This window comes from Neofelis nebulosa, chromosome 6 (genome assembly GCF_028018385.1).
Source record: "Neofelis nebulosa isolate mNeoNeb1 chromosome 6, mNeoNeb1.pri, whole genome shotgun sequence".
NCBI lineage: Eukaryota > Metazoa > Chordata > Mammalia > Carnivora > Felidae > Neofelis > Neofelis nebulosa.
This window is the reverse complement of record NC_080787.1, coordinates 40,867,550-40,880,564: the sequence shown is the minus strand read 5'-3', so window position 1 is coordinate 40,880,564 and position 13,015 is coordinate 40,867,550. Positions and strand designations below refer to the sequence as shown.

Below are 13,015 nucleotides of genomic sequence, written 5' to 3'. Positions count from 1 at the left end.
CACCTTTTTAATATCACATTCATCAAGGTGATTCTGAATAAACTGGACACTGGCTGTAAAGTCAGCAGAATTGAATTCATAGGGAATATTCCATCCTAAGGGACCAAATTTGCGTCGCTCCTTAAAAATGCCAAAGAAAATAAGTGAGATTTTAAAATTGAATGTAGCTGATTTCTTAATAAACATAAAGTACAGGAAGATTCAGGCATGATATAGAGATAAGTTGATGTAATAAAAGAACAGTATACAATTTTGGATCTATTAACCATTAGAACTATTATTTCTTAGCTGTATTGCCAGATGGTTTACAAGAAAAAATGTTCAAATATTTGCCAAATTGTAGTTCTTGGGATTTAAAAAAAAAGTCTCAGTTTCCATCACCAGCTCAAAAAATGCAGTAGGTGCTCAATAAATAGCTGAATTTATAAATAAATGAATTTATTTTAAATTACCCTCTTAGAAATTTCAAACGTTAAAAGTAAGGGTTTAAATTTTTGTTTTTCAAGTTGAATAACTGAAACACTCAGGAGCATTAAACCCCCTGCTGGTGTCACTTCGTAATCTTGCAATTTCAGATTTTGAAAACCCCAAATCTCTATTGTAAAACATGACACATCCTTCTTAAAACTTTCACAGTGCCCTATTTGTTCTCTCCTCTGGACCAGTGGCTAATGTTTTCAATTGTCAAACTACCCATAATCAATCCAACTGGTCTCAGATCAAATGATACAAATGCCTCAATATTCTGGAGACCATTTTAAAAGGTATGTAAATGTGAGAACTGGTACTTCCAGGCTCTAATCACATAGCAAACCACATAAATTAACTCAAATATTACTATACCATCAGCTACCTCTGCCTCAGCATATAACCAGTCTCTAAGTGGGGGAAGGGGGTCTAATCATTTATTTGGATTAGCTCCTAGCCCTTTGACCCTAGTGGCTGAGGTGAGAACCTATATGGAGAGTAGAATCCCAATACATCTATGGGACAGTATAATTCTACTTCTTTACCTCTAAGTATATAGTAACTTTCTCTCTTCTGCCTTCCCCCACCCCCCTCCCCACACACACTGTCTTCACAGACCATTCCAATACTTCTTCTTGCAGCTGCTCCATGCTTTAGATCCTAATTAATACCACCACTTTAAAGAATCTAAATGAATTTTAGTTTAGACAAGTTCATGGACAGGTCAGAGAAAAAATTCAGAAAGCACGAAGGTTTAATTACTGATTTTCAGAATATGCTTTTAAAATATTAAGTAAATCATGAAAATTAATTTGGGTCCAGATGTTCTGACCCTGGGAGATCAGACTGTTAAATGACAGAAATTCAGCAGAGTAAATTTTAAAGATCTAAATGGCTTTATTGAATGATTGATGAATCAGGCAGCATCCTATTTAGCAAATGGAAAGGAGCCCCGAAGAGCTACAGAAAAGGAAAGGTTTTTATTTACTATTTTTTTTTATTTTTATTTTTTAAGTTTACTGATTTTGAGAGTTGGGGGGGAGAGGCAGAGAGAGAAGGAGAATCCCAAGCAGACTCTGTGCCATCAGTGCAGAGCCTGGTGTGGGGCTCTACCTCACGAACTGGGAGATCATGGCCTGAGTTGCAATGGATCCCACGAAGAGTCGGACACTTAACCGACTGAGCCATCCAGGTGCCCCAAAAAAGGAAAGGTTTTTAAAGGCAGAGGGGGATGGCACAAGAAAATCATAAGTGGGAAAAAAAAGGATTATTTTGGGGGACAAAAAAGGATCTCCTTTGGGGGACAAAGGGGGTTTATTAGGGGATTGATTACCTCACTGGTGCTGACCAGGAAATTCCAGACTGATCGGTTAAAATTACATTCCTGGTGGGGCGCCTGGGTGGCTCAGTCGGTTGAGCATCCGACTTCAGCTCAGGTCACGATCTCACGGCCCATGAGTTCGAGCCCCGCGTCGGGCTCTGGGCTGATGGCTCAGAGCCTGGAGCCTGCTTCTGATTCTGTGTCTCCCTCTCTCTCTGTCCCTCCCCCATTCATGCTCTGTCTCTCTCTGTCCCAAAAATAAATAAACGTTAAAAAAAAAAATTAAAAAAAAAATTACATTCCTGGAGAAGGTTGAAACTGCAGTTAGGTTAGGTATTAGTTTCAGTTTGGTGATGTGGGCTTAGCACAAGTAACTCCATTCTGGGTCTGCTGTCTCCTTTTTAACAAGACCAAGGGCAAACAAACCACTCTTAAAAACGTAAACTACTAACATTGCTTCCAGACCTGTACTTCTTTAGGTTAAGTTGTCAGGTATTACACATTTGTATGCTGTAACTCCCACCCTCATCCCTTAGCTCATTAGATCTAATTAGATCTAATTAGATTGAAGTGGACAGCCAGCCCAAGAAAGGCCAACCAGATTTCTCCTCCCAGGAGTTTGGACTTAGGGTTCAGAACTTTGATCTAGAGTTAGAGCTTTAACCAGGGAGACTTAGAAACTTGAGAGCTGTGAAGCACCATCGTCTACCTTGAGCACAGAGAGGCGAGAAGGAGCAGAGGTGCCTTAATAGATGGGAGAGACTTGTGGTATCATCCCAGCAGCAAGGGGAAAAGCCCTGGCTCTTAAAGGTGTCAGCTTCTCTTGATGGCTTTCTGCTTCCTGGTCTCAGCATTCATGTTGCCGTGATGTGTTTTTCTACTTGTTTCGTGTTGAAATACTTGGTCCTGTAACCAGATTTTGATCCTTGACAGTGAGAAACGTGTCTCCCATTTTTGTCTCCCCTTTTGCACCTTTTCGGGGAAAGGCTTATGATTGTGTAATAAACACTAGAATGATTATTGGTAATTATCAGAATGAAAGGCACTCTCCCTCTCATCCTCTTGGGGGGTAATTTCTGAAGCTGACACAAGGTTTTGAATTTTTTGAGTGGATCCCACAAACACTGAGCTGAGCCTCCTCTAGGTTATTTTGGAACAAGAGTGGGTTTGGGAGGGTCTGTGGGATATTAATATGAAAATGCATTCAGTTAAGCCTTGAGTCTCTGGAATTTCTTCCATCTTGAAGTCTTCAAAGAGAAGAAAGCTAACCATTTATTGGTGAGATGCAAATGTTTTCCCACTTTTTTAAAAAAAAGAATCAACTCTAAAATAGTTTCACCTGTGTTTGACTTAATTTTTAAAATTTACTGTTCAATTAGACAAGAGACTGAATGAAAAATAATTCTTCCTTTCCAATTACTAAAGCTGCTTAAATTGGCTCCATGGAAACATTCCCATTTACATACACTGAGCCATTGCAATTCTGTTGCTCCTTAAAATGTGATCTTTGAAAATTGCCCCAATGCTGAGACGCACTCCACTTTATGCTATTTACTATCAAATTTCATTTAAAGCATTTACTTTTTAGGTTGGTTCACTAAAGTCATAGACTTATTAGCTTATCTTGGAAAAAAAAGAGAAAATCTTGCGGGGGGGGGGGAGTGACTTTTCTTTCACAAAGGAAGTCATTTCATTTTCTCACAATTTTTTTTGGTACTCAGTGATCTAAGTGACAATAAAGAAAGAACCCTGAATTATCACCTTGGAATATTATCAAGCCATTGGGAGAACTTCCATTTGGAAACTCAAAAGCAAGGGGCTTTGCCTGGAATATTGAATCTCTTCAGTCCCATTAGTATTTTTGAAACTATGGGATGAGTCCTATGTGAGACAATGGAAAAATATTAAAATCAATGTATTTTCAAGAAGTTTTAATCTATTTGAGAAAATAAGCCTTAGAGGACAATGTGATAGTGAGTATAATTAACTGTCAGAATTTAACAGATGATAAGAAGAAGAAGACATTCAATCAGAGGCTTCTGGGAAGAATGAAACTGAAGCTGGCCTTTGAAAAGCAGGGAGAAAAGACTGCTGGGTTTTGGCAAAGACCATGAGCAAAGAGAGGAAGCACAAAGCTTGTGATTCATCCAGCAAGAGGCTGCAGGTAAGTTGCTCTACTACAGCAGACAGTGACCTCAGGTAAGTAGCTGGAACTATGTGTTCATACGATGACTCAGGCGTGGAATGTAGACAGATATGAATGTCAGGGCAAAGAGCTAAAACCTGATTCAATAGAGGGAGTTATTATTTATTATTAAGTTGGAAAGTGGTGATTTTAGGAAGACTAGTCTACACTTTACTGAATTTGACCAGTATAGTTCCTTCTTTCTCTTCCAAAGACTCTTCAAAACACAGAACTGCTGGTGAAATGCGGAAAACTTGGACTCCTCCTTTGGACGGTGAAGAAAAGTTGCTCAATGGAGTCATCATCTTAATGATGTCAAAGCCATTTCCAATTTTATGCTAGATTCTACTTCATCCCAATGAGTCCACCTCCCACAGCCCAACACAGAACCACTTCAGTTGCATCTGCAAAACAAGGCTCTCTTTGGAGCACCACATCCTGATTATTTAATAACTGGAGTTAACATAAAATGAAAAATGCAATCCATACTACACAACAGCAGGGAAACTTTAAAAGGTGAAAATAATGAACAGAAATGGCCAGAACCCCTGGGAAAAACCATCAAGCAAAACGTGAGAGATCTTTCTTTAAGCCTGAATCATATTACTGAAATTATTCTGAAGACGTTTAAACTAAGAACTTTGCAATCATGCCTCCCCAAAGCCAGAACTTCGTATGCACCATTAAACTTGAAGGAGATGTTTGTCAAGGCTCAAACCTGAGAAAGAAAACAAGATGTGGGAGAAGAAAACACTTTTCTGAAGGAAGAACTACTGTCAGTGGAACCTGGGCCCTGTTCCATGTGGCCATTTTATTTAATATTTAATTATTTTTAGGATCCTGAAGAAAATATCCAAGTCTGCAACTGCCACCGCAAGCCCCAAGAGCTCCTAACGAATGCCTCCAGCAAAAAAACCTCACAGACTTGTACATAAACCATTAGGAAAATCCCCCCAAATGGGCCACAATGTAGGCAAGCCAAGGGGATGAGGAGAAAAACTCCAAACCATGGAAAGGACATGAAGATGATGAAGGATTCCTGTCTTTTTTTTTTTTTTAACATTTATTTATTTTTGAGAGAGAGAGAGAGTGTGTATGTGCGCAAAGGAGGGGCTGAGAGAGAAGGAGACAGAGAATCAGAAGCAGGCTCCAGGCTTTGAGCTGTCAGCAGAGCCCAACAGGGGGCTCGAACTCACAGACTGCAAGATCATGACCTGAGCCAAAGTTGGACACCTAACCGACTGAGCCACCCAGGCACCCCAAGGATTCCTATCTTAAGGGCAGTGGATGTTTGGCAGTCATTCTCAATTCTCAATTCTTCTTGCATATTAGAATCACTTAAGAAGTGTTTTAAAAGACTGAGCACCTCACCTTGCTGCCTCCTCCCTGGGACTCTATGGCCCAGGCAATGGCTGAGAACCATTGCATTAGACATTCATTGGGTCCAATGCACTGTTCAAACAAAATATGGTACATTGACCATCAACAGGAAAAAACCAGAGGTGCCATTCTGACCTTCCACAGAATACTGCAGAATTTGTGGGAGGACACCATAAATGTAATTATTTAGTTTCAAAAGACCAAGACTCTGGAGGAAGACCTATTTAAAATTAAAATCCTAAAGGGTGAATGTGGCCTTGCTCTGAAACCCAGAATGACGCTGCACTGGAGTATCATAGAGAGAAGATACTAAGGCCAGAGGGAAGCTTCCATTGAGAGTAATCTCCAAGAGGATGTAGAAATGCCCCCAGGGAGTAGTGGCCAAATGTAGCTGAAGCACTGGGGATGCTGGGCTCTCTCTGGGAGGGCAGAAGAGCTGGCTGGCTAGAGCAGAGACATCACCCAACTGTGGTAAGGGTGCCGTTGCTGCAGTAACTTCCTGGCATATGTGTACAGTAAGTTCCTGGAGGAGAGGAGAGGGAAGCCCAGGGGGGTCTGGGGCAAGAAGAGTTTGGCGCAGAATTGGCTTGTGTATCTCTGTAAGTTCCCATGGAAGCACCCATGGCCTCCTCCTACTAGGTAAGCCTACTCCTACCTCAACAACAAAACAAATCACACCCTTCACTATGCCGCCCAAGACAGTTGTCCTTGACCAGCCAAGTCTATTCCCCTTCTATGGGAGAGGAGGGGTGTTCATTTTGTTCTCTGTAACAATGAGCAAGATCCATATAACACATGATGCCCTTGAGCAGGGGTGAGTTGATGACATGATGCCACAGCACAGTTTAGTAAGGGAAACTGCACTGGGGGATACACAGTTCTTGCATTTGACCGCTATTTCACCACCAGGTTCTGCGTTCTGACTCGTGATGGGCTCCAGCACGAACCCCTACGCAACCCTGAAGCTTCAGAGCATGCGACATGAACCAATTCCCTGTTCTTTTTGTCAGTCTCCGCAAGGACAAATGCATATGCATCATGTTTGTATAGAGCAAGGGATAACTAGGTTAACTTGGAGGAATCAATCAGTCAATTAACAAATCAGGTATTGGGCTATTATGTCCAACACTAGAGAAATCTAAGTCACAATCATTCCAACCCAGAACGTCCTTCCTGTAGCAGCTTCACTTCAAACTTTAATGTGCACGTGAATCACTTGGGCATCTTCTTACAATGCAGATTCTGATTCAGCAGGTCTGGGGCCAGCCTGAGATTTTCTCTTACAAGCTCCTGGGCCATGTGGACATTGCTCGCCCCAAACCTGCATTTTCCTATCAGGTAGGTGTCATCCTAACAAGTAAAACAAATTATTTAGGCAATCACAGTAAATATTTCTGCAAATGAGGAAAACAGAACGGAGGAAGCTATGCTTGGATTATTTGTGCTCCCTGTGTAGTCACAGAACTTGATAATGGAATTTTAGAAATGGGAAAAATCTTGAAAGATCACCTTCTTCTGACTCTAAACACACGATGAGGAAACAGAGGTCCTGAAAGGCATATAACTTAACAATCCCCACATAGCTAATTGATTTTACCGCAAGCATAATGTCCCAGCCTCCTGATCCTCAATGAGGTTGCTCTATCTAGCACACTATGACTGTATTTTAAGAGACATTCAACCTTTACTTTCACAGCCCTAGCAATGGAGACTTTTTTCTGTTTTAATCCAAATGTATGTCATGTTAAGAGCAAACACTCCTTGACCCCATGACTGGACCACGGCCCCACTGTTGTTCTTCTATTTAGCACTTGGATAATGGCCACAAAAACACAGGTTGCCCCACTGACCATATGGAAAATACCCCCAATCATCTCCCCATGATAAGCTCAGTGGAAGAGTTGAATCATCACTACTGGGAACAGAATCATAAAATATATTATTTGCGAATTGGGAATCAAATAACAGAGTTAAAGTAATATTTGTATTAGAGTATGATAAGGCCTAGCAAAGCAAACAATTCCCAGATAAGAATGTATGAAATAGGCTTCAGTGACTTGAAAGCTGTAATTTACAATCCAAAGGCCACAGTGGGACTTGGTAAAAATAACCACCCACAAAGTGTTTAACCTGGTTTTAACTCTCTCAGGGGGAGGGGGCCAATTCACAGGAGATACACCAATGTCTCCTCTACACAGCTCTCTCCGCTGGGCAGCAGGGAACCTGGCAGAGTGGCAGGGACAAGGAGCCTGAGGGTAAATATGCCCAGTATTCTCTTGGATGAGAACCAAATTCCCCTCCAGCTTTGGGCAGGAGGGGAGAGAGGAGGTGAAGCTCTGTGTGCCACTATGCACAGCTAAGGCAGGCCTCCTAGTACAAGCCAGTGATTCATTCTGTCCTCACTCCAGCCTCAGGGAAGGAGGAAATGTAGAAGGGGTTAAAGGAGCCTGTTCATCTCTCTCCAAAATCAAGGAGTGACTCAAGCACATTAAAATTATACAGCTTTCAAATATGGGACAAAATATAAAATCAAATGTAGAACAAAGCAATAACAAAATGAAAACACCGTATGGCTGCAAAGTCATAAAATTACTAAATTAATATACAAGTGTATGGTAAAAGCAAATAGTAAACAACCTGAAAATGACAGGTAACCACTGTGACTCTTCTTCTCATTGTCACCATCACCTTCGCTGGCTGGCTCAAAACATACCACCACCCGAGGCAGGCAGCATCAGGCTTGACTCCTAGATCTACCACCTATGAAGTTACCCTAACCTCTCCGGGCCTCAATTTCCTCATTTTTATTTTATTTAATTTTTCCTGGGCGTGGTTAATTTATTGTCACACACTAAAGGGATGGGGGGATGGACCCGGAGTGAGGCTGGGGCTGCGTTGTCCCTGTGTCTAGTTCTCCTGTTATTTAGGACAGTCCAAGGAACAAATTCCTGAGAGTCTGAGGAAAATTACAGGCATTGCAGTCAGACTGGTTAAATAATCTATGAAAAGCATCTAGCAAATAGTAGCTGCTCCTGCTTTAGTGCTACTATCTTCATTCATTTATTTATACATCTGGACATATTATCAATCAATGTCCTCTGGCTTATTTATTTATTTATTTATTTGTTTATTTAAAAGTTTTTTACTTATTTATTTTGAAAGAGAGAGAGAGAGAGAGTGAGCATGAGTGGAGGAGGGGCAGGGAGAAAGAGAGAGAGAATCTCAAGCAGGCTCTCCGCTATCAGCACAGAGCCCAACCCAGGGCTCAATCCCACGGACCATGAGGTCATGACCTGAGCCAAAAATCAAGCGTCGGACGTCCAACCGACTGAGCCACCCAGACACTTCAATTTTCTCTTTTTTAAAATGGTGATACACCATTCTCACCTTGAGAAATGTGACTGTTAGCATTACATGATATAGTACATATAACGCTCCTGGGCAGCATAGGTACTCTGAAAACCAAATTTCTATCTAAATAACCATGTTCATCTCACAAATATTTACTGAGTTCCAGCAATGCCCCAGATGCTCCTATGGCCAGAGAGACTGAGAAGTTACATAAAGACAAAGTCTTTGCCTTCAAGAGTCTTCCGCTCCCATGGCCAGAGTGAGGGGCAGGAGCAGGGAAAACATTTAACTACACAGACAAATAGATACTATGCCAGGTGGGGAAAGGGGCCACGAAGGAGAGAAAAGGCAGGGTGAGGTAAGCAGACAGTGCAGCAGAGAAACAATGTATTAGCATCCCCTAAATGTGCAAACTGCTCTCAGAAGTTACCTGCACAGTGGAGTGTAAAAATGCTACTGTGTAAAGCATCGGCTTCCACATGGGTAAATTACTGATATCCAGAAGGTCTTGATTAATTCCGGCAAATGTTCTTTTCAAACCCGCGCGTACGCCTTGGGGCGGCTCATTAGTGAATTTGAGAGAAGTCTGTCGTAAAAAGCAAACGGTAGTTTTGTTTCTAGAAATTATTGTCAAGGATAAAATAGAAATTACAATCCCTCAGACAACAGTATGCTTACGGTACATGGTATGTTGGCTAGAATTCAGCACTGTGTAAACTAATGACATCAATCACAGCTGAAACCCCATGAATTACTACCGAGTCTTATAACTCTTCTGTGGAAATAGTTCCTATATAATATGGATGGTTTAGTTAGGACTTTGACCATTATTACATAAGATCTTACAGACTCTACTGCACCAAAATCCCTGTTGTGGTTTCATCTTTCAATAACGCCACGATGTCATCTTTATTTAAACAACTCTCAAGGAAAAGACACTTATGTCACGGCAACAAACCTGAAGCAACGTAATTGGGAATCGATCATGGGGCTCAGTAGTTATCCATACTCGGAAAGAGTCATCACTGGCTTCCGTGGTAATTAACGTCTCTAGCAATTCTTCCATGAATTCTAGGCCAAGGTGACAATTTTGCAGTAAAACCCAGCCACCCTGTATTCAAAAATGATTTCATATTAATATCTTGTAATTTTTTGTTACAATTTTATTAAAACAAAATGTACGATTGAAAAAAAAACCCTTTGCTTAGCGCATGTAAACACTGTTTTGAGCACCTATTTTTGGTAAGATGATTTTATGTCAATACAAACATTTTCTTCTGCTACTCGTAAATCTGGTTACTTGGAATCAAGTGGGTTCAAAACAATAGTACTCAGCCACCCCAGGTTCAGAAGGAAACAGAAATGAAAGCTTGAAGCCCTGTGTAAGTACAGTGTGTGCACCATCTAATGGTAGGAACGGGTATTTTGGAATTTGTAACAACGCGTCCTAAGGTGAATCGGAACTGACTCACCTCTGAACCAAATCATCCGTAGTCACAGAGAGAGATGCACATTATCTCATGAAAGATGGAGACAATACATGTGGTGACTTGTGCTACCATAATGTAAAATAAACATTTGTTGTCATCACCGCTCCCATATAGTCCCAAAGCCACAAAATGTACTAAGCACTCACTACCTTAATACTTGCTAAAACTGTCTTTAACAATATAAGTCACATAGCCAATGCTGCTCTATGAGAACACAGGTTGTTTTTTTTTAACCAGACAACATGTTGATACCCTGATGTAAAGATCAGATCAATACAGCTACAAAATAGTGAGCGCAGTAAATATACGGTAATTCTTGTGTGTTATGCCTCCTACCGTGAGAGAAAATACAACTCGAACTGGCTTCAGCAGCAAAGGGGACGTGTTCGTCTAGACAACAGGGGGCTGCAGAGTAAGATGGACTTCGTAGTTAGTTTGTGCCGCAGGGATCCAGTTACTTGCTGGGTATTCCATTTCATTCCACAATGTCAGTTTCACCTCAAAAATCTGGTGGCCCTCAAGGGGCAATGTGGCTGTACCTGTTCATGGGCTGTTGGTTTGTTTGTTGGTTTGTTTGTTTCTCAAAATGTCATTATTATCCATACTTATCCCACCTTGAGAAACAGGACATGGAAGTTATAAAAGCTAATATTCCAAAGAAGGTTAGTGTGAATGTACCGCTGAAATTTAGAAGTTTCTCATTCACGGAAACAAAAGAAATTATTTAAGACCCAGAATTAAACTGTCAAATCACTCCTTGGAGTGAATCACTTGATCTGAGTAAAAATAATTATATGTAACTGCCTTGATATATATAAATTAGATACAATAGATTATTGAATATAATTAAGTGATAAAGAAAAAGGCTTAGGGCACTTGAGAAATAATGACTAACTTGAGAATTCGATGGCCCAAGCAGAGCCTTAGCTCATTAACCCTCTCTTGTCATTAATTCCCAAGAAAAAGCTGTACCAAAGTTGCTACAGACATTTGGAGATCAAAAGCTTAGAAATAAACCGAGATCTTACTTTATTTTTGTAAGTGGTACAATTTCTTATCACAGCTGAAATTGTTATCAACCAAGCATCTCTAGAAAATTAATGTCCTGTGTATTATTAGGTGTGATGGAAAATATTTCTCAAGAGTCCATCCAGCTTGCAATTTTCAATAAAAACCATCATCAATATTTAAACATAACATCCTCAAATATTTCTTATTCATCTGCAACTATCCACTAATGAAAAGAATAAAGTCTGACTTTAACCAAAAATTGAAATGTAACTGTCTCGGTCTGTCACTTCTTAAGCACTATCTATTAATGTTGATTGTCAAATTCCAAGACTTGCTAGAGCTCCATTCCTAGAAACCAGAAAGTGTGTCTGCCAAGTTGTCAAAAAAAAATATTTAGTGAAAATAAGATAGAGCTTACACTATAGAAAATAAAACAAGCTTTTTGTGGGGATGTCAGGAGCAAACCAGCTTGCAGTTTAAAATTCGTTGGTAATCAGGGATGCCTGGGTGGTTCAGCTGGTTAAGTTTCCAACTCTCGATTTTGGCTCAGGTCATGATCCCACACTTTGTGAGACTGAGCTCTGCATTAGGTTCTGCACTGACAGCGTGGAGCCTGCTTGGGATTCTCTCTCTCTCTCTCTCTCTCTGTCCGTCCCTTTCTCTCTCTCTCTCTCTCTCTCTCTCTCTCTCTCTCTCAAAATAAACAAATAATAAAAACATTAAAAACTTTAAAATCCATTGGTAATCACAGATTGACTATACATACATTAAAAAAAAGGGGGGGGCGCCTGGGTGGCTCGGTCGGTTAAGCGTCCAACTTCGGCTCAGGTCATGATCTCACGGTCCGTGGGTTCGAGCCCCGCGTCAGGCTCTGTGCTGACAGCTCAGAGCCTGGAGCCTGCTTCAGATCCTGTGTCTCCCTCTCTCTGTGACCCTCCCCCATTCATGCTCTGTCTCTCTCTGTCTCAAAAATAAATAAACGTTAAAAAAACAAAAAAAAAAATTAAAAAAAAAAACCATCTGGATGTCTTCTTTGGAAAAGTGTCTATTCATGTCTTCAGCCCATTTCTCAACTAGATTATTTGTTTAAAAAAAAAAAAAAAGGAAAATGATGATGGAGCATCACAGGCACAATGCTTAAGCCATCACTGTGGCAGTCCCAGGTAGACCTGATGTCCAGAGGACTAATAGCAAGAATGATGCACTAGGAGTAGTTGTCCTTGTCACCTACCTGCTGCATGGACACCTGAATCAGCTTTCGAGCATGTACCTCTTGTCCTTGCCCCATTGAGATAGTTCTGCATTCTGTAACATAGGAGAAGGACCACTGTGATAAGATGTAAATTTTGTAACAGGATTGGGACAAAAAAAATAATTCCTCAATGGTCATGGCCTCCCTCCCACCATGGCTTCTAACAAGGGCCCTTGTTATTCAAACAGGTGTGGCCTTTGGTTGTGTTGATGACAGAAATGAGTGGCACAGAAACTGGAGGCACTGTCTGGAAAGCTGAGGGCAAAGACATACAAAGGACACGAGGTTGGGTTTTTAGAGAGTTTGGGGATTTTGGAAATGAGGTGATCACAGGTATTTAGAGGGAAAGAGGATTTTTGAGTTTTGCTGTATATTTTGATTAGAATCTTTCTTTGGTGTTTTAACAGATGCTTCAGTGAAAATTTAATTGGGTTTTTATTCTTTTAAGATGTCAGGGTTGCAGTGCTTTCTGTCCATTTTGGGTTTGTTTGCATGATTGTCTATTTTCTGAGATAGAACTCAAGGCAACTCAGCCCCAGGAGGACTGTATTCAGGGG

General features: G+C 40.8%; 1 protein-coding gene across 3 annotated transcripts in view; it reads right to left on the bottom strand.

The window, feature by feature from the left end:
- DNAH8 (dynein axonemal heavy chain 8) overlaps positions 1-13,015 on the bottom strand; it is a 335,701-nt gene that overhangs the window by 53,591 nt on the left and 269,095 nt on the right. For all 3 annotated transcript variants that reach the window (XM_058733804.1, XM_058733802.1, XM_058733803.1), the window contains 4 exons: positions 12,438-12,511; positions 9,664-9,816; positions 9,136-9,291; positions 4-120 (listed from right to left, as the gene is read on the bottom strand). In XM_058733804.1, coding sequence (XP_058589787.1) covers positions 4-120; positions 9,136-9,291; positions 9,664-9,816; positions 12,438-12,511 — 500 coding nt within the window. The remainder of the gene's footprint in view (positions 1-3; positions 121-9,135; positions 9,292-9,663; positions 9,817-12,437; positions 12,512-13,015) is intronic.